This window comes from Centroberyx gerrardi, chromosome 18, assembly GCF_048128805.1.
Source record: "Centroberyx gerrardi isolate f3 chromosome 18, fCenGer3.hap1.cur.20231027, whole genome shotgun sequence".
Classification (NCBI taxonomy): Eukaryota; Metazoa; Chordata; class Actinopteri; order Beryciformes; family Berycidae; genus Centroberyx; species Centroberyx gerrardi.
Genome location: NC_136014.1, coordinates 25,338,863 through 25,361,262, shown reverse-complemented (window position 1 = coordinate 25,361,262; position 22,400 = coordinate 25,338,863). Strand labels below are relative to the sequence as shown.

At 42.7% G+C, this 22,400-nt stretch overlaps 2 protein-coding genes across 2 annotated transcripts in view; one reads left to right on the top strand and one right to left on the bottom strand.

Annotated features, from left to right (window-relative positions):
- Window positions 1-5,495, bottom strand: part of nmbr (neuromedin B receptor) — a 63,744-nt gene extending 58,249 nt beyond the window's left edge. Inside the window, exon 1 of the mRNA XM_078289817.1 lies at window positions 5,068-5,495. Within this exon, the coding sequence (XP_078145943.1) occupies window positions 5,068-5,495 (428 nt within the window). The remainder of the gene's footprint in view (window positions 1-5,067) is intronic.
- Window positions 5,496-16,748: 11,253 nt separating this feature from the next.
- Window positions 16,749-20,947, top strand: gje1a (gap junction protein epsilon 1a). The gene is made up of 4 exons (XM_071897114.1): window positions 16,749-16,787; window positions 17,694-17,876; window positions 18,866-19,063; window positions 20,750-20,947. The coding sequence occupies exons 1-4, from the start codon at window positions 16,749-16,751 to the stop codon at window positions 20,945-20,947; spliced, it is 618 nt and encodes a 205-aa protein (XP_071753215.1).
- The last annotated feature ends 1,453 nt before the right edge of the window (window positions 20,948-22,400 follow it).

Genomic DNA, 22,400 nt, shown 5'->3' with positions numbered 1-22,400 from the left:
GGAGGGTTCATAACTGTGGAAATGAAAAGGGGGCAGACCTGAGGAAGATCTAGCTGTCACTTCCACTTCACATCCCCAGACATGACAAGATTCTGTCATTTTCTTGACGTTTGTCCGCTATTTATGTGCTGCACTCACTGCTCCTTCATACAGTTTCTAAGTGGAGATGACGTGGTACTTCACCAGAAACGCAGTCTTAACCACCTCAGCCATCAGTGGGTACAGATCCCCGCTTTATTTCAAGATGGTCTGTTAAAGGGAAACAGACAAAGCCTGCTAATTACAAATTAAATTAGCTCAGTTAGAGTGTTTAATTGGGTATGGCGGATTAAAGCTGCAATGAGCTAAATTTGACCACTAGAGGGTGACAGAAACCGCAACACATTTGTAAATAATGCACAGCAAAGCCACTGCACTACGGAGGCCTACCAAGGACAAACATCGCAAAGCACCGCACATAAAGGCTACACTGCAAAAAATGTCCATCTTAATGAGTCATTTAGTCTCATATTCAGCCTTCAAATCTTATTTTTCTTAAACCAAGGGAAAAATTCTGCCACTGAGGAGAGATAACTCCACTTGTTTCCAATGCAGCTTCACTTGTTTCAGGAGTTTTCTAGAACTGAGTGTCAGTCTGTTGAAACCAGTCAGAATAAGGCAGATCACTGCACTGCTGTCAAGGAAATGACACTTGATTCTAAAATATTCTTGAAATAAGTTGATTTGCATTGGAAACAAGTGAAATTATCGAATGCCACTGGCAGATTTTTTCACTTATTTTAAGAAAATCACGATTTTAGGACTCAATAATAGACTCAATAAATGACTTGTTAAGATGGAGATTTTTTGCAGTGTAATAGATAAGCTAACCGTACCTACAGAGAAGTGTCACCAGTTACCAGTCTCAATTTGACAGATCTTTCTCCTGCTGAAGGTCACATGTCCCACAATGACAAGTGAAGAGGCAGGTAGCAAGTTTACTCGCTCGCTTCATCGATTCCGCCATTATGAGAACATTTTCAGGAATGGGAGGGGGAGAGCGCCGCTTTTAAACAGCGAGGGAGGAGCCAAGCTAGTTTTAAAACGATGAAAAGCTGCTGAATGAACCGGGAGGAGCTTCTTTCAGGAGCGGAATTTGACAACAAGCTGTAGAAAAGAGGAGAAAACAGCAACACAGCTGCTGCTGTGTGGATATTGGTTTATATCATTATGTCTCAATGAAATCTCCACATAGCACACGTTAGTTTCATAATTGGTTATAAGGTGGGATATCGCTTATTGCAGGTTTAAGTTAGTTTGTCTCTTTCTCTCAAGCAATTCCTCTCCACCAGTCAGACAGAGGCAATCGCAACCGTTGTCCAGGAATACTGCGATGAGGGCCAGACAGCGATGAAATACGTCTTTCATGGGACCAGCAGTGGAACCAGATGTCTTTCCCCTGAGCTGTTTTTATTCAAAAATCAGGGAAACAGCAAGAAATCACACAAGCAGGGCTTTCTGCTTAAAGGCAAATTATAAACTCCCATGCATCTTAAGTACTTGTCAAATGTCATCCGATGAGCTGCTGCCATCTGCAAAACCTGAGTCAGCCTCGCAAACCGCACCCCCGATCGCTGTAGCCATAAATTACAGTGTGCTGCTGCAAAACCCCGAGAGACTGGGATCAACTTGACAGACTCAGCTGGAACATTAGCAGTGAGACCGGGCCTCAGCTGGGCATGGCAAGGTGCTGGCTCACTGTACCTCAGCTACAGAGAGTCCAACAGTTGATCTTGTAGTTTTCATCGTTTTAATTGTGGAAATAAGTTGCCCTCCAAACTGGAAATTTATGTAGAAAGCAAATTTAAAACACCTCAGCAGGAGCTTTCAGGATCAATCTTCCCTCTAAACTGCATCTGCAGGACCTGTCTGCTGATCTATCACCCTGACTGAATACTGATACTGCTGCTGCCTCTTATGCTACTATTAAATGGTAAATGGACTGCGTTTATATAGCACTTTTCTAGTCTACCGTCCACTCAAAGCGCTTTACAACAATGCCTACATTCACCCATTCACACACACATTCATACGCCGATGGCGTCAAGCTACCACGCAGGGTGCTGGCGCAACCATCGGGAGCAATTTGGTGTTCAGTATCTTGCCCAAGGACACTTCGACATGCGGACTGGAGGAGCCGGGGAACCACCAACCTTCTGATTAGTGGACGACCCGCTCTACCTCCTGAGCCACATTAGTATTAGTACTACTACATAGTATTAGTACTACTATTACTGCTAAAACTACTGCTACTACTACTGCTACTACTACTACTACTGCTACTACTACTACTAGCTATTACTACTACTACTGCTACTACTACTACTACTGCTACTTCTATTACTACTACTACTACTACTGCTACTACTACTACTACTACTACTACTACTGCTACTACTACTACTAGCCTACTACTACTACTACTAGCTATTACTACTACTACTGCTACTACTACTACTACTACTACTACTACTGCTGCTACTACTACTACTACTACTGTTACTCTGAACCAAAAGAAGAGATTTTGTTTCAAAAATCCACCATATGAAAAGTGTGACACCTATTCATGCAAAATGATTGCAAAACCAATTTAAAATAAAATCTGGTACTTTTAAATTCTGGTAACAAAGGTCCTTGGATGAGCAAATGATCACACTTTTACAGGCTGGACTCCCTGTATTTCAGATACATTGAGCAATGAACCACTTCCCAAAATAGATATATAGCATATAGGAATAGTAGGCAGAGTCTTCATATCTAAGTCCTAATATAAACCAGGACAGAAGCAAAGGAACGTAGTAGAGAGAAAACAGATAATTAGCTCTCCCTCTGTCCAAATAACTTCAATCTCTTGACTGATATCTCATCTAGCCCCTCTCTCTCTCTCTCTCTCTCTGGCTGTCTGTTGCACTCTCTCTCTTATCACAGCTACCCCCCCCCATGCGTACTATAATTGTACACTCTCTCTCACACACAAACTCTATGTATCTCTCTCTCTCTCTCTCTCTCTCTCTCTCTCTCTCTCTCTCTCTCTCTCTCTCACACACACACACACACACACACACACACACACACACACACATTTTTTCTCTGCCTGTCGGGAATGGTAAGGTATAAAGGGATTGAAAATAAATAAGTGTTGTTTCAGTCATGTCCTACACCAACCACATAAGATAATTATTAAATATTAATATATTCATGTGTAAAGTTCAGTTATCCTATTCTATTCTATTCTATTCTATTCTATTCTATTCTATTCTATTCTATTCCAGTATGCTTTACAGATTCTCTTCTGATTGGCTCATCCCGGTCTATTCCGTTCTATTGAGTTTTTTTTCTCTTCCTTGTTCTGTTTTGCTTTCTATTTTAATCGTATTCACTCCTACTCTTCTGCTCCATTCAGAAGGGGATGGATATTATCTAATCATAATCAACGCGTCGCCTCAAATCATTATCATGTTAAGTGGCTGCGCTTAAAGCTAATTATAGCCTACTGCATATTACATGCATGGCAGGAAAACTGGCTCCTCGTCTACCGGCCACAGTTGCTGTTAAATCACAAATCCACCTGTCTCTTCCACTGCCGTATGAGATACTAGATGTTTGGAACAGAATAGGAGTGTAAATGCTGTCTGGTTACCTGTAGCAGACTAACATTTGGCTGCTGACTGCTGCAAATGAATCTCTCTCCCTAATTAGATGTTGTTTCATTACTTTCTCAGAGAATCGTCTGTACGGTGAGAAAATGTAGCCTACATTGCATTTTACATCCTGATCCTCTTATCTAAAGTGACTTACACTGAGTTACAGCAGTATGATAAGCTTCAGTTCAATTCATCACCGTGATTACAAGCAGGAGTCAGAGCCACAGTGTCCTGGCAATATTCCTGTGACCAGAGAATGACCCGTTTTATAGGGATACTATACAGATATCACAGCAAAACTATAAGGTCTCATGGGAATATTGTAGGAATATTATAATGATGAATCAAAGGAAATAAAACTAAAAAAATTACAGTAAAAAAAAAAAAAACATATACCGGCTCTATAGGAATAGCATAGGAATATTATAAAAAAATAAATAAATAAGGACAGCGGATGGATGATTTTTGGGGATAAACGGAGGAAGATACGGGAGAGATTACGTTTCCATTCAACCCGTTCAGCTCGACATCCACACCTTTCAACACTGTAGGACTATTACAGTATACCATGACGTAATATATGGTCGCTATAAACTCACTACAAGTACTGCAGACACGCTTTAAATCCCTCAGGGAATGTTAGTGATACCATTGGAGATTAAAATAGCGTTAATGTCACTTTTAATTACCGCAGACGCACTGTAAGTCCCAGGAATGTTACAGTGATACTGTAGGAGAGAAAAACAATACTTTAAAGAACCACATACACACTCTATGGGAATTTCTATGGGAATATTATAGGAATATTATAGGGATTTTTCATTAGGGAATATCGTTTTACCCATAGAACAATCATGTAAGAGAGAAGTAACAGGTAGAGAAGATCAGCTATTGGAACATGACAGTGATTTAAGTGCCAAGTCCCCATAGGAAAATTATAGGAATACAATAGTAATATTATAGGAATCTTACAGTAACACCGAGATAAAATGTCATAAAGTACAATAATGTCACTATAAACTCACTATTGATCACCAGCCACTCTGCAAGTCCCTATGGGAATATTATAGAGATTTTATAGGGATATTATGGTTATTTTTCATTATGGGATATTCCTTTGACCATAGAATAATCATTTAGCCTAAGTGAGAAGTGGCAGGGAAAGAAAATATAAAATAACAGCTGTGGAACATGGCAGTGATTTGAGTACCAAGTCTCTATAGGAATAGTATAGAAATACTTAGGAATATTCTAAAAAAAAAAATAAAAAAAAAATAAAAAAATAAAGGGAGAGAATGCATGTTTGTTTTCCAGGATTAGAGGAAGGTAGCCTGTCTCCACATCTCCATCCATCCGCCTCATCCCAACATCCGCGGCAGCCTACCTGTCCGCGCTGAGCGCCGTGAGGGTGAACACGGACACGCCGACCGAGGTGAGCTGGATGACGGGGATGAGTTTGCACGCCGCCTCGCCGAACACCCACTCCTCGGAGAAGTAGCGGAAGGCGTCCACCGGCACGCAGGTGACCAGCAGCAGCAGGTCGCCGGCCGCCAGGCTGGAGATGAAGATGTTGGGGACGCTCCGCATGGCGCTGTTGGTGATGAAGATCTTCACCAGGGTGATGTTGCCCAGCAGTCCCACGGTGATGATCAGGATGTACACCGAGGTCATGACGCAGCGCACCGCGAAGTGGACCGTCTCCACGCCGTCCGACGTCGCCCACCCGCTGGGGTCGTCGGTTGAGTTGGGGTAAAACGCCCCGGAGTCTCCAGCCAGAGCCGGGGACAAGTTGGTGAAGAGCTCGTCGTCCATGTCCGGGTTGAACTCCTGTTGCGCGGCACGGGGAAAGCCGCCGCCGACCGCTCCAATAATGAATGGGAATAAACGGGATGCTGGATTTTGCTCTACCGAGACGCGCACCGGGATGCTCCGTGCGCAAAGGCGCAAAGGCGCAACGGCAGCGGGGGTTGTGCACTCCAAGACAACTTGCTGAAAACTGAGAAGGGGAGGTGAGCGCTGACTGTCTAACTGTCTGTCTGTCTGTCTGACTGACTGACTGTCTGTCTGTCTGTCTGTCTGTCTGTCTGTCTGTCTGTCTGTCTGTCTGTCTGTCTGTCTGTCTGACTGTCTGACTGACTGTCTGCAGGGTGAGAGGCGACTGACGAGCGTAAAGGGAAGGAGGCACTTCTTTGACACTGGCAATACGGGTTGTGTGTGTGTGTGTGTGTGTGTGTGTGTGTGTGTGTGTGCGTGCGTGCGTGCGTGCGTGCGTGCGTGCGTGCGTGCAGAGAGAGGGGGGTGGGGGTTGGGAGAGAGTTAAGGCGAGAGAGACAAATTGGGGGAGAGGATAGATAGATAGATAGATCGATAGAAGAGGTGGGTGGGAGGTGGAGGTCGAGAGAGAGGGTGGATTAAGATGGGTGGGGTACTGTAAGCATAATAATCTAATGAGAGAGAGAGAGAGAGAGAGAGAGAGAGAGAGAGAGGAGACAATGGAAAAGTAGGGATGGAGGAGAGAGAGATAAGGTGGAAAAAGACAGAAGAGAAAAAGAGAGAGTGGGAGGACAAGAGAGAGAGAGAGGAAGAGGAAGAGACATATAGAGGAAAAGAGAGATAATGTATAAGGAGAAAGGCAATTGGAGAGAGAGAGAGAGAGAGAGAGAGAGAGAGAGGATGGAGGAGAGAGAGAGGATGGAGGAGAGAGAGCTACACTCTTAGAAATCAGGGTGGCGAGGATCTACTGAGAACCATTTGCCTCTGAAGAACCCTTTTTTGTTGAAAAGGTTCCTCTGGGGTTATTTGTTAGACAAACAGTTCTATCAGGAACCATTTTAATCCCAGGAACCCTTTCTGGAACAAGCAGTTCTTCAGGGATCCTTTGGAGGGTGAAAGAAGACGAGACCAACAGCATTCAATCTTCTCCTCTGTTGTGTGTTGACTTCATTTTGAGAGCAACCTGTAAATGTCAACAGCAGGCATTACTCAGTAATCCAACAACAAGGCAGTTACTGAGAGCCATGAAACACGGATTAGATCTCCAACAGGAGGAAGTCAAAGAAACAAGATGAGCTCAGTCTAACAGTCACATCACTCTTCAGGCCCGAGTCGAGCAGAGGAGTTGTGTGTTCTTCAAAGCAGAACTTGTTATTTATTTAAACTATTATTTGTTTCCTGTGTTTTTGGAGGGTAGAGATGAGTTACAGCAGGATTTTTGAGTCTATCCTGCTGTCACTCTGCAGCATAATGTGCACATTACTATTCATGTTAAGCCCGTTTTATTTCTTTACACTGTTGATGCATAGCAGGAGCTTAGACAGCTTCACCTGGTGTGCAGCCACTAACCATCTTTTCCTCTCCTGCTTTGCTATTGCAGGAGACAATATGAAGCTCCAGATGAGGAGAATCTGATGAGCTGAGCTTGTGTGGACAGTCGAAAAAGGTTAATATCAATATTTTAAATGACTAAAGCCACATTTATATCTTTTACCCCGACGGTTTTGGCGTGCTAACAGCAGCCTTCCTCATTTCCTTGGACTAGGAAGAGGGAAAAATAATCAACTTGGAGAGCAACAGGTACCAACGATGGGTTAGGGAAGCCATTGGAATCCGAAAACGGGCCCAACAGGTAATAAACCAGGACGAGGGAGTTTACCAAGTATTTAGAAAGGAGGAAGAGTACACTAAAAACACTTTTAATAGATGTTTCCATCAGTCAGATCTGACCTGATGAAGAATGTCGTCTATTAAAAGTGGTAAAATACAGTTTAGTGTGCAGACTCTTCCTCTTGTCTAGGTGTTTGACTCCCTGCACCTACTCATACTGGATGTGGGTGTCACACACCTCTCCCAGTTTACCAGCTCTCCCACAGCTGGAGTACCGCCAGCCGACATCGGTGTCACAACATCACCATTTAACACCGTAACATCCGGCAGCCAGGTGAACATATGAGCGTCTGGCAGCCTACGTCACACAACACCTGCTGCTGATAGCATGCCAAAACTGTCAAGGTAAAAACAAATATTGATATGGCCTTAGTATATGAAGCTAGTGATGGTGTGGACTGTTATCCTGCCGCTTCAGCTGCTCCTGTGTGAATTTACAACATAATGAGGAGAGTCCGAAGTTTCCAAAAGATCTACAGATCCACTCCAGATCTACAGATCCACTCCAGATCTACAGATCCACTCCAGATCTACAGATCCACTCTGATCCAGTCGCTCGTCTTCAGAGAATCTGCACCTTCTTTGTCATTCCTCAGAGTTCATAATAAAGCAGATGTCTTGATCTTGACTGTATTATTGGTAATTGCTACATAGATTATCCAACATGAAAGGGATCTTGATAGAACCCCATATAAAGGCTCAAAGAGGAACCTGTAAAAAGTAACAGGATCTAGGTAGAACCCCCTTGGAAGGGTTCCAAGAGGAACTTTGAGAATATAAAAGGGATCTTGCCGAAACCTTCCTGAAGCTATAGGGACTCCAGAATAAACAGGGTGGTACTGTCCGAGCACCTAGATGGGTTCTAGGTATCGCCCCATAATAGACAAGCGTCCTGTCATGAACCCAGAGGGATGAATGAACCCTCAAGAACAAAAGTGGTTTTGTTATGAGGGCAAGTCAAAGAACCCTATATGGTTCTAGTTTGCCCTGCTATTTAAGGGTGTATGGTGGGAGAGGGAGAAAAATAGAGGGAAGAAGGGGATGGGACATGGAGAAGAGAGAGAGAGAGAGAGAGAGAGAGAGAGAGAGAGAGAGAGTTGACCAAGATGGATGGGTCACTATAAGCGTAATAAGCTAATAAAAGAAAGAGAGAGAGAGAGAGAGACTGAGGGACAGTGAGTGAGCACCCCGTCCACACACACTTACTTCAAACCAGTCCCAGAATGAGTTTTTTTTTTTTTTTTTTTTGTCCTTTTACATTTGTATGTAATTGATGTTACAATTGCAGTAACAGTAGTAGTAGTGTAATGTTTTTATTTTACTTGTTTCACACTGTTCACATTGTTAGCCTATACACATGTAATGTGCTTTGGCAATACAAATGTGTACATTTTGTCATGCCAATAAAGCACCACTGAATTGAAATTGAGTGAGAGAGAGAGAGAGAGAGAGAGAGAGAGAGAGAGAGAGAGAGAGAGAGAGAGAGACTAGGAGATCGACAGAAGAGGAAAGACAGAGGGGAACAGAAAGAGAGAGAGATGATGGAGAGGGCAATCAGATAGATGGAAAGAGAGAGAGGAAGGGAGAGAGGGAGAGAGAGAGAGAGAGACACACAAAGAGAGAGAGAGAGAGAGACAAAGAGAGAGAGGTCTGAAGGCTTGTCTAAAATTAATGAACTGTATTATATTTTACACTGTTATCCATTAGTTGGGAATAAGTTGCCAATAAAGCTTCTTTTATCAACTTCAACTCAACTTCAACTTCAACTTTATTGTCCCCGAGGGGACTATATGACTGATGTCATATATTGATATGAAATGGATCTTATATATTACTGTAATAGCAGTATTAACAGTGAACATTCCTGCAGTTCTGTCACAAACACTCATCCATTACAGAATATTATGAACTTGGCACTGACTGTCAAGCAGCTGTGTTCGTTGGTAGGTGACGTCAGGTCTAGCTCATGGGCCACGGCCAAACTCAAAGCCCCTCCTGTATGGGAAGCCACCACGTTCTGCACTTCGTAACACAGACAGAGCGCACAGGGTGAATTTTATGAATGGAAGTGTGAATGGAGGAGATGCCTTCCCCTGCAAAACGTATTTTATTGCAGTTATACTCTACCCGGTATTTGCGAAACACAAAACTATATTGTTACGTATCCTTGCACGTTTTTAAGTGGGTATACGGAAATCCTGGAGCTTTCTTAGTGGCTATACGGCGTGTACCTGCGTATCACGTAGACTACACCACTGTCAGCGAGGGAAGCTGGGCAAAGAGTGCAGCCGAATCTGAGCCGCTTCACAGTAGCCTCTTTAATCCAGACCTTCAGAGAGGAAATATAGGTAATTTACATACTGCTCTCTACTGTAACTTTGGAGTGCTGTACTCTGCGCTGTTACAGCACATACATGTACTGTATGCTGTCTGAAATGCATTGTATTACTGTACCATATCACATACAGTTAATGTGGAGTTACTGTATGCTCCTATTTTGTAAAATGGATGGTTTAATCCCATCAGTACTTCTGTTTTTGCAGAACTGAGAGACGACCACCTAATGGAGGCAGAAGACGGCTATTTTCAGAAGAGCAAGAGATGGAAATCATCAATATGGTCATAGCCAACAATATCATTCGCTTGCGTGAGATACAAAGGAGAGTTATTGAGGATCAGGGAATATTATAAGGCAGTCAACATCTCAACAACGCTGCCTGGCTAGGGCTAATATTGCCTGTGATGTTGATGAGAATCTCTGGCCTGACCCAGACCAGAGACGGGATGCTGAGGCAGAATAAATGTGATTTCTTTCTTTATGTACAAACTGTTGTTTTTTTTTCCATTGGTTTACTGTATATTGGTAAATACATGGAAATTATTTACTTTTTCACTCAATTTCAGTTTATTTTACTACATTAGTACATTGAGGAATTAAACATTTTGATTTTGTTGTGTCTTTATATTGTGTTCATCATGTAAAGAGGTTGTTCTGGGGGAAAACCATAAGCACCATTATTCACTGCAGTAACAGGTTTTTACGGTAGTGTTTTGAATTGATCTCACCAGTGTGTAATGGCTGTTTTGTAGTGTGTGTGTATTTGACGGCTTTTGTGTGATGTCTGAAGGCAAAGTTTGGTTTAGATGTAAGATTACATGGTTCTGAGTGGAGAGTTTGGTTTTGACAGAAGTTTGAAGTTTGTGAAGATGAGTGTGCAGTTAGGCAATAAAATAAAACTGTATTTATCATCAATCTATCTACAGTGCAGCTGTAGTTTTCTTTTATCACGTCATAAATATATCTGTTGTGTGTGTGTGTGTGAGAGAGAGAGAGAGACAGTGGTTGTGTTTGTGTGAGAGAGAGAGGGAGGAAGAGAGAGAGTGTGTGTGTGTGTATGTGACAGCGTGAGTGTAAGACAGAGTGTGTGTATGTGTGTGAGTGTATGTGAGAGAGATTGAATGTGTGTGAGAGAGAGCAAAAGAGTGAGTGTGTGTGTGTGTGTGTGTGTGTGTGTGTGTGTGTGTGTGTGAAAAGGAGACAGATACAGAGAGGGAGCGAGAGAGTGTGTGTGAGAGAGAGTGAGTGAGTTTGTACAAATGTGTGAGAGAGAAAGTGTGTGTGTGAGTGTATGTGTGAGAGAGAGAGAGAGAGAGAGAGAGAGAGAGAGTATAAGCGTGTGTGTGTGTATGTGTGTGTGAGAGAGAGAGTGTGTATAAGCTTGTGTGTGTGTGTGTGGGTTATGGAGGGACTTTGCTGCTGGAGAGCACATCTTGTTAGCACATATATTTAGCATACTAAGTAGGAGAAGGTAGAGCAAAGTCAAGACCGTGTGTGTGTGTGTGTGTGTATGTGTGTGTGTGTGTGTGTGGAGAGAGAGATTCAGACTGGGCTTCTTGGTCTGGTCCATTTGTACGTGACATCAACCTAATAAGCCAACTTTTTCCCAAAAGTTTGTCGGCCTCCCCGTAGATGTGTGTTGGAAATGAACCTGCAGTTTCATTTAATTCCACTCCCTTTAAAGCTGCTACGTGTCGCATTTTTAAACATCAATGTAACATTGTCAAATTAATTGCGACACCTTGGTAGAATTACCATAAAACAGATGAGACCAAGGTGGAGACGACTGACAGCCTCAGTCTCATGCCAGTGGTACTGCTAGAGTTTCTTAAAGGATAAGTTCGGCGATTTTGTTCCTATATATAATGAGTCTCTTCCATCCCTGTAGTATTTGGACCCACAGACAATATTGGCTCCAGTCAGCTGTCAGTTGAAACAGTGAGCTCTGTTGCCTCTTGCTGCTAATAATGAGTCCAAACTGTTTGTCAAAATATCTCCAAAAAAGCTGTTTGTGGCTCCACAGGAGAGCTGAAAGTTGCGTAACGGAGGAACTGAGTGGTGTTTCCCACTCAGTTCCTCCGTTACGCAACTTTGACTAATCAGGAAATCACAGAACTATTTTTCTCTGCCGCAGCACAGACCGCTGTGGAGTGAAAGGTAGTTCCTGGCGGAGTGATCTAGTTCTGGACGGTCAGATTGTAAACAGTAGAGTTCGGTAGAAGACGATCCGCTGAGTGGAAACGGTGCCGCTGCTTTCCGGCCCGTGGAGAGAAATACGTCGGTCGGTCGCCATATTGCTTTCACAAACGGCTGTTTTGGAGATATTTTGACAAACAGTTTGGACTCATTTCAACTGACAGCTGACTCTGGAGACAATACTGTCTGTGGGTCCAAATACTACAGGAATGTAAGAGACAAATTATATATAGGTCCAAAAACGCCAAACTTATCCATTAAAATGTATGCTGTGCTCCATCCAAAGTCGGAAGTGGGAAATTCCCAGTTGTTCGGTCGTCAGTCCAGCCTCCCTGCGTCCCAGCGGTCCAGCTCTGAAAAACCAGGTGAGAAACATGGACGCCTGTGAGAATTTCTTTGCTCAAAATCAAATTCGCTTACCCACGCAACAGCTAATGTTATGTCAGTGATATTTGCCAACGTTAGCTCGCTAGTTAGCATAGAACGTTAGCAACTGTACACGCATCTTTGCATTTCAAATGTAGCCCATATGTTTAACCATCTACCACACAGGTGTTTGGGTAGATTTAAGTTCATTCAATGCTGAAAATTGAACTTGAGTGTATTTTTGAGGATTATAAGCATGTGTAGCGTGACGTCAGATAACTTAATATTGGAAAACAATTCAATTGCATTAGAATTTCCAACTTTCCAGCATCTCTAGAACGTAGCACAAGACCACACATCCCATAAAACCTGTTTGTCACAAAGAGGATCTTCTTCGGTCAGAGCTTTCCTCTTTGTCTTTACTGGAGAGGATCAACATGTTGGAAGTGATTTCTCCATCTTCCTTTCCCTCCTTCCACCATCTGCTGCCAGAAACTCTTTCAGCTTTAGCTCCGTTTGCTCTGGAAGAACAGAAGAAGAACCTCTTCCTGTTTTGTGCCGTAAAGCGATCCAGCAGATTTCCCTCCAGATCCACCAGGTGGAGAAACAATGGAGGATGCAGAGTAGAGGCTGATAGAGGCTGACGGTCTGGTTTGTTTACAGTATTTATACTAATGTGTCAGTATTAATGTGGTACTGATTTATTGATGTTAAAATGCTGCATGTCGCACCTTTAAACTGGTGTCAATTCACTAAACTCTTAGCTAAGGCAAAGTCCCTGCATGTTATATCATTCACCACCAAAACTTTCAAACCCGCTCACATAAATAGACCAAATTTCTAGGAATGAAATTGATTCACCAAGCTATCAACGCAGAGCGCATTGGTCCTGAATGCTCCTCTGATGTGATTTTTTTTATTTTAGATATGGCTTCCAAATAGATTTTCATAAGGGGCGAGCTGCATTTTCAAGGTTTTGTACAAAACTCTGACGGGGGATTGGGGTTAAAACACCGCAGGAAAGCAGCAGACGAATGAGATTTTACGCATGTCCACAACTCCCCAGGGAGCAGGAATATCCACAGCAGAGTGGGATCAAATAAATACTGAACTTATCTTCTACAAACACCTGGATGTTTTTATTTTTTAAAAAAGGCCTAAATGCCGGTCTTGTCCCTGTTGGTTTGCTTTGTGTGGCCTAATTCATCAAGTCACGACATGTCCAAGTGTCCTACAGGTCCTACACACTATCACACTGCTTTATTTAAAACAAAGCCTATCATACTCGTTTTCTATCATTATCAGTGATGCAGTGGTAAATAAAAGGAAGGGTAAACTATGACTTCCAGACAAACAACAACCAATACAAACAAAAATCAGAAATGTTCAGAAATGCACTAATTTATGTTTTTTCCCCCCTTAAAAACTCTGTAACTCATATCAGTTTGATGCTACTTACAATGCTGTATGCACTGAATTTATATCATAGAGAAGAAAAAGTTGGGCAAACTATTCCACAAATAAACTGGTGGGTAAAGTGAGTTTTACCCTCAACTCCATCTCTGATAACTGTATTTTTTTTTTTTTTATATTAAAGAAAACAAGCTCCATATACCCAAAGAAGCAACAACGGGATACAAATGAAGGGCTTCATCCCAAAACTCTATATATTGAACATTTTTGCTCCATAAAATTCATCATTCAATATTTAAGAAACACTGATGAATCATTCCTTAAATACATAACTATTTTATAAGCAAAGCTCTTAAGATGACTCACAACTTTAATAGAAACCCAGAATGTGCTTTACTTTCATGTCAGCAGTCATTTTGTGACGGTCTGCGTCGACTCTTTCAAACGGCGGATATCTCCGTTTGGAGTGAAACTCTTCAAAGGCGGTGACAGGAATAACAGTGTCAGGTTCAGGGATGAAGTCGTGCAAAAAACAGCTTTCAACAGCAGCGAGCGCGTGTTTCCAAGGTGAATAAACACTCACTAAGACCTGAAATTGTGTTTTTGATTAGAAAATTGGCTGGTGTGTGTGTGTGTGTGACATTTGGCTCGTAATAAGAGCAGGTTGACAACATAATTCATTATTGTTTGAGAGTTTGTCGCTGAAGACCCCAGATAAAACATGTTCTAGTAAATAAATAAAAAATCCCTATAAATGTAAGTTTTTAAGACCGTGCCAAAAATTGTGCAGTGCCAGAAGAGGAGAGCCAGTGTTTCTTTGAGCACTTCTTCTGCAGATCGATTTTAAAGTTCATATTTACAGGCTAATCATGTCTTTCTGTGCTGAAAGAGACAAAAAATAATTAGGAGATAATTAGGAGCACCCTTTTTTTTTGCATTTCACTTAAATTATTATGATTTAAAATTTAATTTCATGATTTAAAATTAAACAAATCGTAGTGCTACAAACTGTTCATATACCAATATGCAATGTATTATTTCATAGTTCAATAAAACTGCCTCCCAAAAGGACAAAAATCCCCCTAAAAATCAGATCAAGGGGGCAAACAATGCCCTCTGGAAAAAACATACTATGGTCCATACCAAAGTTCGTCAAAAAATCATCTTGTATTTTTTAACAACAACAAAAAAAACTAACTCCAGAAGCCACATCTAAAGGATAAAATCACATCAAGGAGCTTTCAGGACCAGTAATTTCCTGGAAGCTGATAGTTTGGTGACCTAAGACTAATATTTATCACACTGATCAAATAATATCATCTTGTCAGTCACTGATGCACTTTGTCTCCAGAAAGTTTATTTTTTATAGGCAGGTTTGGCAGTATTGGTGATGGATGTGTAATTTAGTGCCTCTGTCTGTCAACCAAAACTATGAAGCGCTGACCTCAGATCAGCTCTGTCATGTTCTGGTTATTGTCTTTGTCTCTGTTTGGTTTCTGACACACAGAAGTTGTGCCAGGGGGGTTTTTACGCACCGCGTCGGTTCTCCCGTTCCGGTGCGCACAGCCGTCGCCATCCAGCAGGTTTCTCTGTCCAAACTGCGTCAAACGAGACAGACTTAGTCCGGATTACACCGGACGATAGGCGATTTAGCCTTCAAAATAAAAGCGTAAGATTTTGTTTTGTTTTTATGTGTTATTTTGCACACCCTGTATACATGCTGTAATTCATTAATTTTCATTCTTATATTTACATGTAATGCATTCTAGTGGTGCAAATTTCAGTTGCATTATGTTTAATGCCATCCATTTGCTGTATTCCTATTTCTATTCTATTTTTCTTTGTTTTTTTTTAATTACTATTCTGCTGCATTCTGCTGCACCCAATTTCCCCACCGGGATCATTTGTATTTCATCTTATTTTGTTTATATCAGTGTGTTTGGTTATTATAATTTCTTGCTGCATTATCTTGAGTACTCGCTGCTTGTCTTGTCCTTCGCTACCTTCATCTCATCTCATCTCCATCAGCTCGGAGCTTTATTTTGAAAGTTGTGACAGGAAGTTCCATTAGTTAATTCTGTCTGGCTTGACTCTGGTCTCTGTCCCGCAGGTCCCGCAACTGGCATGAGTTTAGGAGCCCTGAGTGGAAAAAGAGGGGGGAATGAACAACACGCCGCCAGGATTACGGTTGGTGTGTGGACTTCCATTTTATTTTAATTGTCCAGTTTTGACTTTTTGAATTTGATTTTGATCGGGTTTCCTTGCTGTGTTGGTGGCTGGTCGCTCGTAGCTCGCCAAGGGACTGTATTTGGGACAACAGCAGCTCCGTGAATGCTCTTCCAGAAGTATTTGCAGTGCAGGGTGTGTTGTCATCACTCTTGTTTTTGACATTTTATTTTTGTGATAATTAGTAATGATAATGATATGTTCCCACGCAAAAAAAAACTCCACAAAACCAAAAAAACAAGCTTTCTTTTGGTATCAAAATCTTAATTTGAATGATTAAATTGATTGTCATTTATCATATTTAAAGTAGGTGTATAATTTAAAAAAAAATCCAGCTCAGTTAAGAACAGACATTCTTCAAAAAATGTTCCTTTAAAAAATGTAAAATTTGAGATGAAAACAGAAAGAAAAAGTGAACAGGTGCAGGTGATCTCCCTGGTCCTTTACCTAACTAGGTGCAGCTATTGCATTGTATTTTTGCTGCATGTTTGCCATCTCTCTCTCTGCATTGTGTGCAACAGGAGTTTGTTTTTTTCGCTGACATAGTTCTATAGGGATTATAATGCAGGGACCACATGCCCTCACAGGCCATTGTTGGCCTCTCCATCTCTGTTGTCCTTTTTCTACTGAGCGAGTCAATTGATGGAGGGATAAAGGGCAAAAAAATATGCATTGACACGGGCTTTCAGGCGAGAGAGAGGGAGAGAGACGTAGAGAGAGAGAGAAAGAGAGAGAGAGAGAGGTCAGTTGGAGATAGTGAGTTTTTCGCCTTACTGTTGGTGGCCTTTGACTGGTGCCAGCAAACCGGCCATGAAGGCCTGCAGCGGCCCTGCAACTGACCAGGGGACAACAACAGGCAAACCATGTCTTTAAACTACATCAAAAACTTCTATGAAGGATGTGTAAGTAGATCACAAAGGCCGACTGATGGGCGTTTTAGTGTTAATTTCATCCGAGCAGATAGGCCTACCTGGCTCACGCTTACTGCCGTTCAGGATTTGACGGTTACACGGGGGGAAAGACTTTGAACAATTCAAATCCCTCCTGAGGCTCAAAGTGAAAAGTCATTATTCTGTTTTTAATCGTTAATCCATCTCCTTTTACCTCCTTTGTCATATGTATTTGATTGATATATTTGTGAGACAAGCGGCTCTTTGCTGTTTGAGCGTGTCATTTAGGCCTGTCACTGTTAAACATTCACAGTATGTGTTAGAGAGTAGATACAGAGAGTAGATTGGAAATGTTTCCTCTGAACGGGTTTTGTTGTAGCTTCCAGAGAGCCGCTGTCACAGGTGCATTTATCTGGCTGACAAAAGGTATTTTCTCTTTGTCTGACTGTGACTGTGTGTGTGTGTGTGTGTGTGCGTGTGTGTGTGTGTGTGTCCATGCACATTTGTTTGTCCCATACATTTGTGTGTCTGTGCCATGAATGTGTGAATGCTTGTTTGTACACATATGTGGACCTATACATAATGTACACTTTGTGCTTGGACATGTGTGTCTGTGCGCACATATGATCACCTGTGTGTGTGTGCGTGTGTGTGTGTGTGCGCGCGTGCGTGTGTGCGCATATGTGAGTACCTGTGTGCACTTATTTTTGTGTCCTTGCCTGTGTGCACGTGCCTGCTTGTGTGTATGCATTTGCTTGCTTTAATGTGTATGTGTATGCATGTGCGCGGGTATGTGTGTATGCACGTTTGTGTGTTGCCTGAATGTGCATTTCTGTTTGTGCTGTATGTTCATGATTGCTTGTGTTTGTATGTGTGTGTGTTTGTGTGTGTGTGTGTGTGTGTGTGTGTGTATACCAGCTCAGGCCTCCTACGGTGATAGGCCAGTTCCACACCTTGTTCTTCGGCTCGGTGCGGATGTTCTTCCTGGGCGTTCTTGGATTCGCCGTCTATGGGAATGAGGCTCTGCACTTCAGCTGCGACCCCGACCGCCGAGAACTCAACCTGTACTGCTACAACCAGTTCAGACCCATAACACCTCAGGTACAACTACACTACACTACACTACACTAACAAGTTTCCTGCTACCACCAGTTCGGACCATCACAGATACAACTAAGCTAAGATAAACTACTGCTGCAACCAGTTCAGACCCATAACATCACAGGTACAACTAAGCTAAGGTAAACTAAGCTAAGCTAAACTAAGTTGCTCCAACCAGTTCAGACCCATAACATTGTAAATACAACAAATCAAAACTAAACTTACTCACTGAATACATTACACAACTAAACTAAACTAAACTAAACTAAACTAAACTAAACCAAACCAAACCTACAGAAATCAGAATCACTTTAATCACCAGGTGCAATAAATGTACAAGGCTTTTTATTATATTATGTTCTGTTGTTACTGAAGCAATACATCCAACAAGCCAGCCAAATTCAGAATATTCCACTTGAACCAACTTGAAGGACAAGCAGCTGGTGTTTTGAAAATGTAATTCAGGAGAGGTGAAACATTGCAGGAATCATGAGAGTCGACTGGGTTCCTGCCAGCTGCAGTTAACAAAACTGACACATTTTATTCACCTGCAGCATCTGGATGGCCAATTTAAAACCAATGTCTCGAGTCATGTTCTTTCTTTCTTTCTTTCTTTCTTTCTCCTCTCCTGCCCTTCCTCCCTTAATTCCTCCCTGAATTTCCTTCCTTCCTTTCTTTCCTTTTGTCCTTTTCCTTCCTTTCTTCTTTCCATTCGTTCATCCATTTTTCATTCCTCCCTCCCTCCCTTCCCATCCTTACTTCCCTTCCTCCCTACTTTCCTTCCTTCCTTGCATCCCTTCCATCCTACTGTCCTACCTTCCTTCTTTGCCTTGCCTCCTTACTTTCCTTCCTTCCACCCTCCCCTCCCTTCCCCCTCCCTCTTGTCTCCATCAATTCCTCCCTTCTTCCTCCCTCCCTCTCTCTTTTCATTTTCTCCTCCCTTCCTCCCTCCTTCCTTACCTCTTTCCCTCCTTCCTTCCCTCCTGCAGGTCTTCTGGGCGTTACAGCTAGTAACAGTGCTGGTTCCTGGGGCGGTGTTCCACCTCTATGCAGCCTGTAAGAACATCGACCAGGAGGAGATCCTCCAGCGACCCATCTACACCGTCTTCTACATCATCTCTGTTCTGCTACGCATCATCCTGGAGGTCGTCGCCTTCTGGCTACAGAGCCACCTCTTCGGCTTCCAGGTCTGTCAGCTAATAATGATTTACAATAACGGCTACTTTATTAGGTACACCTTTATTCCTCTCGTCCAGACTGCGAGTCAGGTGGCTGTGACTGAGTATATAAAGCATGCAGACTGAGTCGAGAACTTCAGATAGTGTATGACTAAATGATAGCATGGGCAGAAGAGGCGTGATTTAAGCGGCTATGAATGTGGTATTATTGTTGGTGTCAGATGTGCCGATTTCAGCATCCCATAAAATGCCAACCACCTGGGATTGTAGCACACTGCAATTTACCGAGAATGGTGTGATAAACAAGAAATATCCAGTCAGCAGCAGTCCTGTGGGCAAAAATTAGTTGACAATCAGAGGAAACTTGTTCAAGCCAAGAGGCAGGCCACAAGTATGCAAACAACAGCTCAGTACACCAGCGGTGTGCAGAAGATCATCTCAGAATGCAAAACTTTTGCGAAACCTTGAAGTGGACGGACTACAGCGCCAGAAGACCATGCTGGTTCCACTCCTGTCAGCTGAGAGCAAGAATATGAAGCTACAATGGGCACATGGTCACCAAATGTGGATAATTGAAGGGTGGAAAACTGTTGCTTGGTCTTCCTGTTTTTCTGTTACGACATGCTGGTGGCAACATGACATAAGCATGTCCGACTTTGGTGTACACAGCATGAATCCATGGATCCACCCTGCCTGGTGTCAGTGGTACAGGTGGGAAATGACCAGAGTCTGCCCTTTTACTTATTGATACTGCCAGCAGGATAATGCCAACAGCGGACTGAAACAGTCGCTCTGAAGCCACAGTAAGCTTTGATCAAAAGTCAAAATGTCTTCATGTAATACAATAATTTAGCCAGTAGCATACGACTGTGTGAATGCATGGATGTAAACACTAGTCTAGCTGGTCCTCTTGGTGGTGACCAAATCTAAAAGATGAAGCAGACTGTAGAACTGGCTGTGGATTATCATTTATGTCATTCTAAAAAAAATGTGATGCAGGAACTTTACCCATGGGGTGCAAGTGCCAATTCTGCACGTGTGACAGTTATCGCTTCCAATACGCATCAGTTATTGCATTCTGACCTTTATTTCTGTCAACGCTGGTGGCAGGGTCCGACCTTGGGTAGTGGTGCTGGGAAATGGCACAGCCTACCCTTTTACAAATTGATGCTTCCAGCAGGATAATGCACCATGTCACAAAAGCATGTATCGTCTCAAGATGGTTCCGGGAACATGACAGTGACTTGAGTTTCCGCCGATACCCTGAGCAGTCCCCAGATCGCAACCCAATAGACCCAATAGAGACCTTTGGGACGAGGTGCAACGGGATGTTCTCAGCATGAATGTGCCGCTGAAAAATCTGCAGGAACTGCGTGACGCTTTTGGCTCAGCATGGACCGAGATCCCTGTGGAATGTTTCTAGCACTTTGTTGAATTCATGCCTTGAGGAATTAAGGCTGTTCTGGGGCCAAACAAGGGTCCTACCCTGTACTTGCTAGGTGTACCTAATAAAGTGAGTGTATAATTCAATAATAAGAATGAGAATGAAAGCACATTTCCTAGCAAAATCCGTAAGTGCTGTCTATGTACCAATCACAGGAAAATTTGCCACATAGGACCATACCGTCAGAGCCAGGTAGTTCAGACACTCACAGGAAAGCCTTACGTCCTTACCTCTCTCTTTCTGTCTCCCAGGTCCACCCGCTGTACATGTGCGATGCCAGTGCTTTGGAAAAGACCTTTAATGTGACTAAGTGCATGGTGCCCGAACACTTTGAAAAAACCATCTTCCTCAGTGCCATGTACACCTTCACTGTCATCACCATACTGCTCTGCATTGCCGAGATTTTTGAGATACTCTGCCGACGGCTCGGTTATCTCACCAACCAATGACACCTTCTACACACACACACACACACACATACACACACAAACACGCACAAACACACACACACACACACACACACACACACACACACAAATGACTAAGGGTGAAAATACAACACTAATTCTGCCAGTTTTTTAATGGGCGCCTGGTTAGCTACTGCTGGACATTTACAAACCAGGAAGCTAACGTGATGGCAAAACCTCACCTGTGGTCCATAGTGAGTTGCACCAAGAAATTTGAGAGGGTGCAACAATGTCAGAGCTGGCAAGTCTAGGTGTTTTTTGCCCTTAGCTATAGAGTGATCATCCTTGGTCATATTTCAGATATTTGTGTGTCTGTATTGGCCGAGTCCGAGGGTGGACGCAACGGCCAGAAACTATGTACCTCTGCCTCTGAACTGTTGGGGGGAAGGGACACAAAGATTTTTGGTTTTCTTTTTTCCACAAGATAACTGTGAAAGACAGGTGTCAACTGACTTTTGCTAGTGTCTGTTATGACAGAATATAGATCTATTATTTATCCATATGGGACAGATATGTGCCAGTAGGAATAACTTTGTTCTAAAACCTCAAGACATGGTGCTACTAGAAAGTGTGATGCTGGTCGCATTGGACCATGAGAAAGCCCAGAAACCTCAGAAAGTCAGAAACCTGGTGGCCCCTAGCAGCTTGGGGGTCCCTAAACCCCCTTTCTCACTTCTCACAGTTTTACCCAGTTTTACCTCAGATCTGAAACTCTTAAGGAAGAAAAACACTGGAAGCATCAGACGCTTGCATTTTCAAATGCACCAATTGGTTTCAATGGCCCAGTGCACACTGAAAGCATCAAGTGCTTCATCAAACCACCTTGATGCATCTGCTCTGAACATGGTCCAATTTTAGAGTGCCAATAGTGGACTCAAACAGCCATTTTTTATGAGGTTTCTGAAGCCTTGACCAAAAGTCAAAAGGTCTTCATGTGATACAATAACTGCAAACAATGCAAATAATTTAGCCAGTAGCATACAACTGGGTGAATGCATGGATATAAACACTATAGTCTAGCTGGCCCTCTTGGTGGTGACCAAATCTAAGAATCAGACTGTAGAACTGGCTGTGGATTATCATTATGTCATTCTAAAGAAAATGTGATGCAGTAACTTTACCCATGGGGTGGTGAAATGCAGGTGCCAAAGCTGCTGACACTTCCAGGTGTTACAGTTATCACTTCCAATACGCCTCAGTTGTAGCTTCCAGCGCGTTCTGACCTTTACTTCCATCAACATGAGCGCCACAACTTTGTTATGGTCTCTTGATGGAGTTGAAACTCCTTTTCAGATGGCTGGGTCCAAAACAACATTCAAATTGCCTGGTAGAGTGGAGCCAAGTGATCTGTCTAAAACATGCAAAACCCCACCGATGTGGTGCTCCAGGAAGGCTAAAACAAAAGACTATCTCAAGGTCTTTAAGCTATGTCACA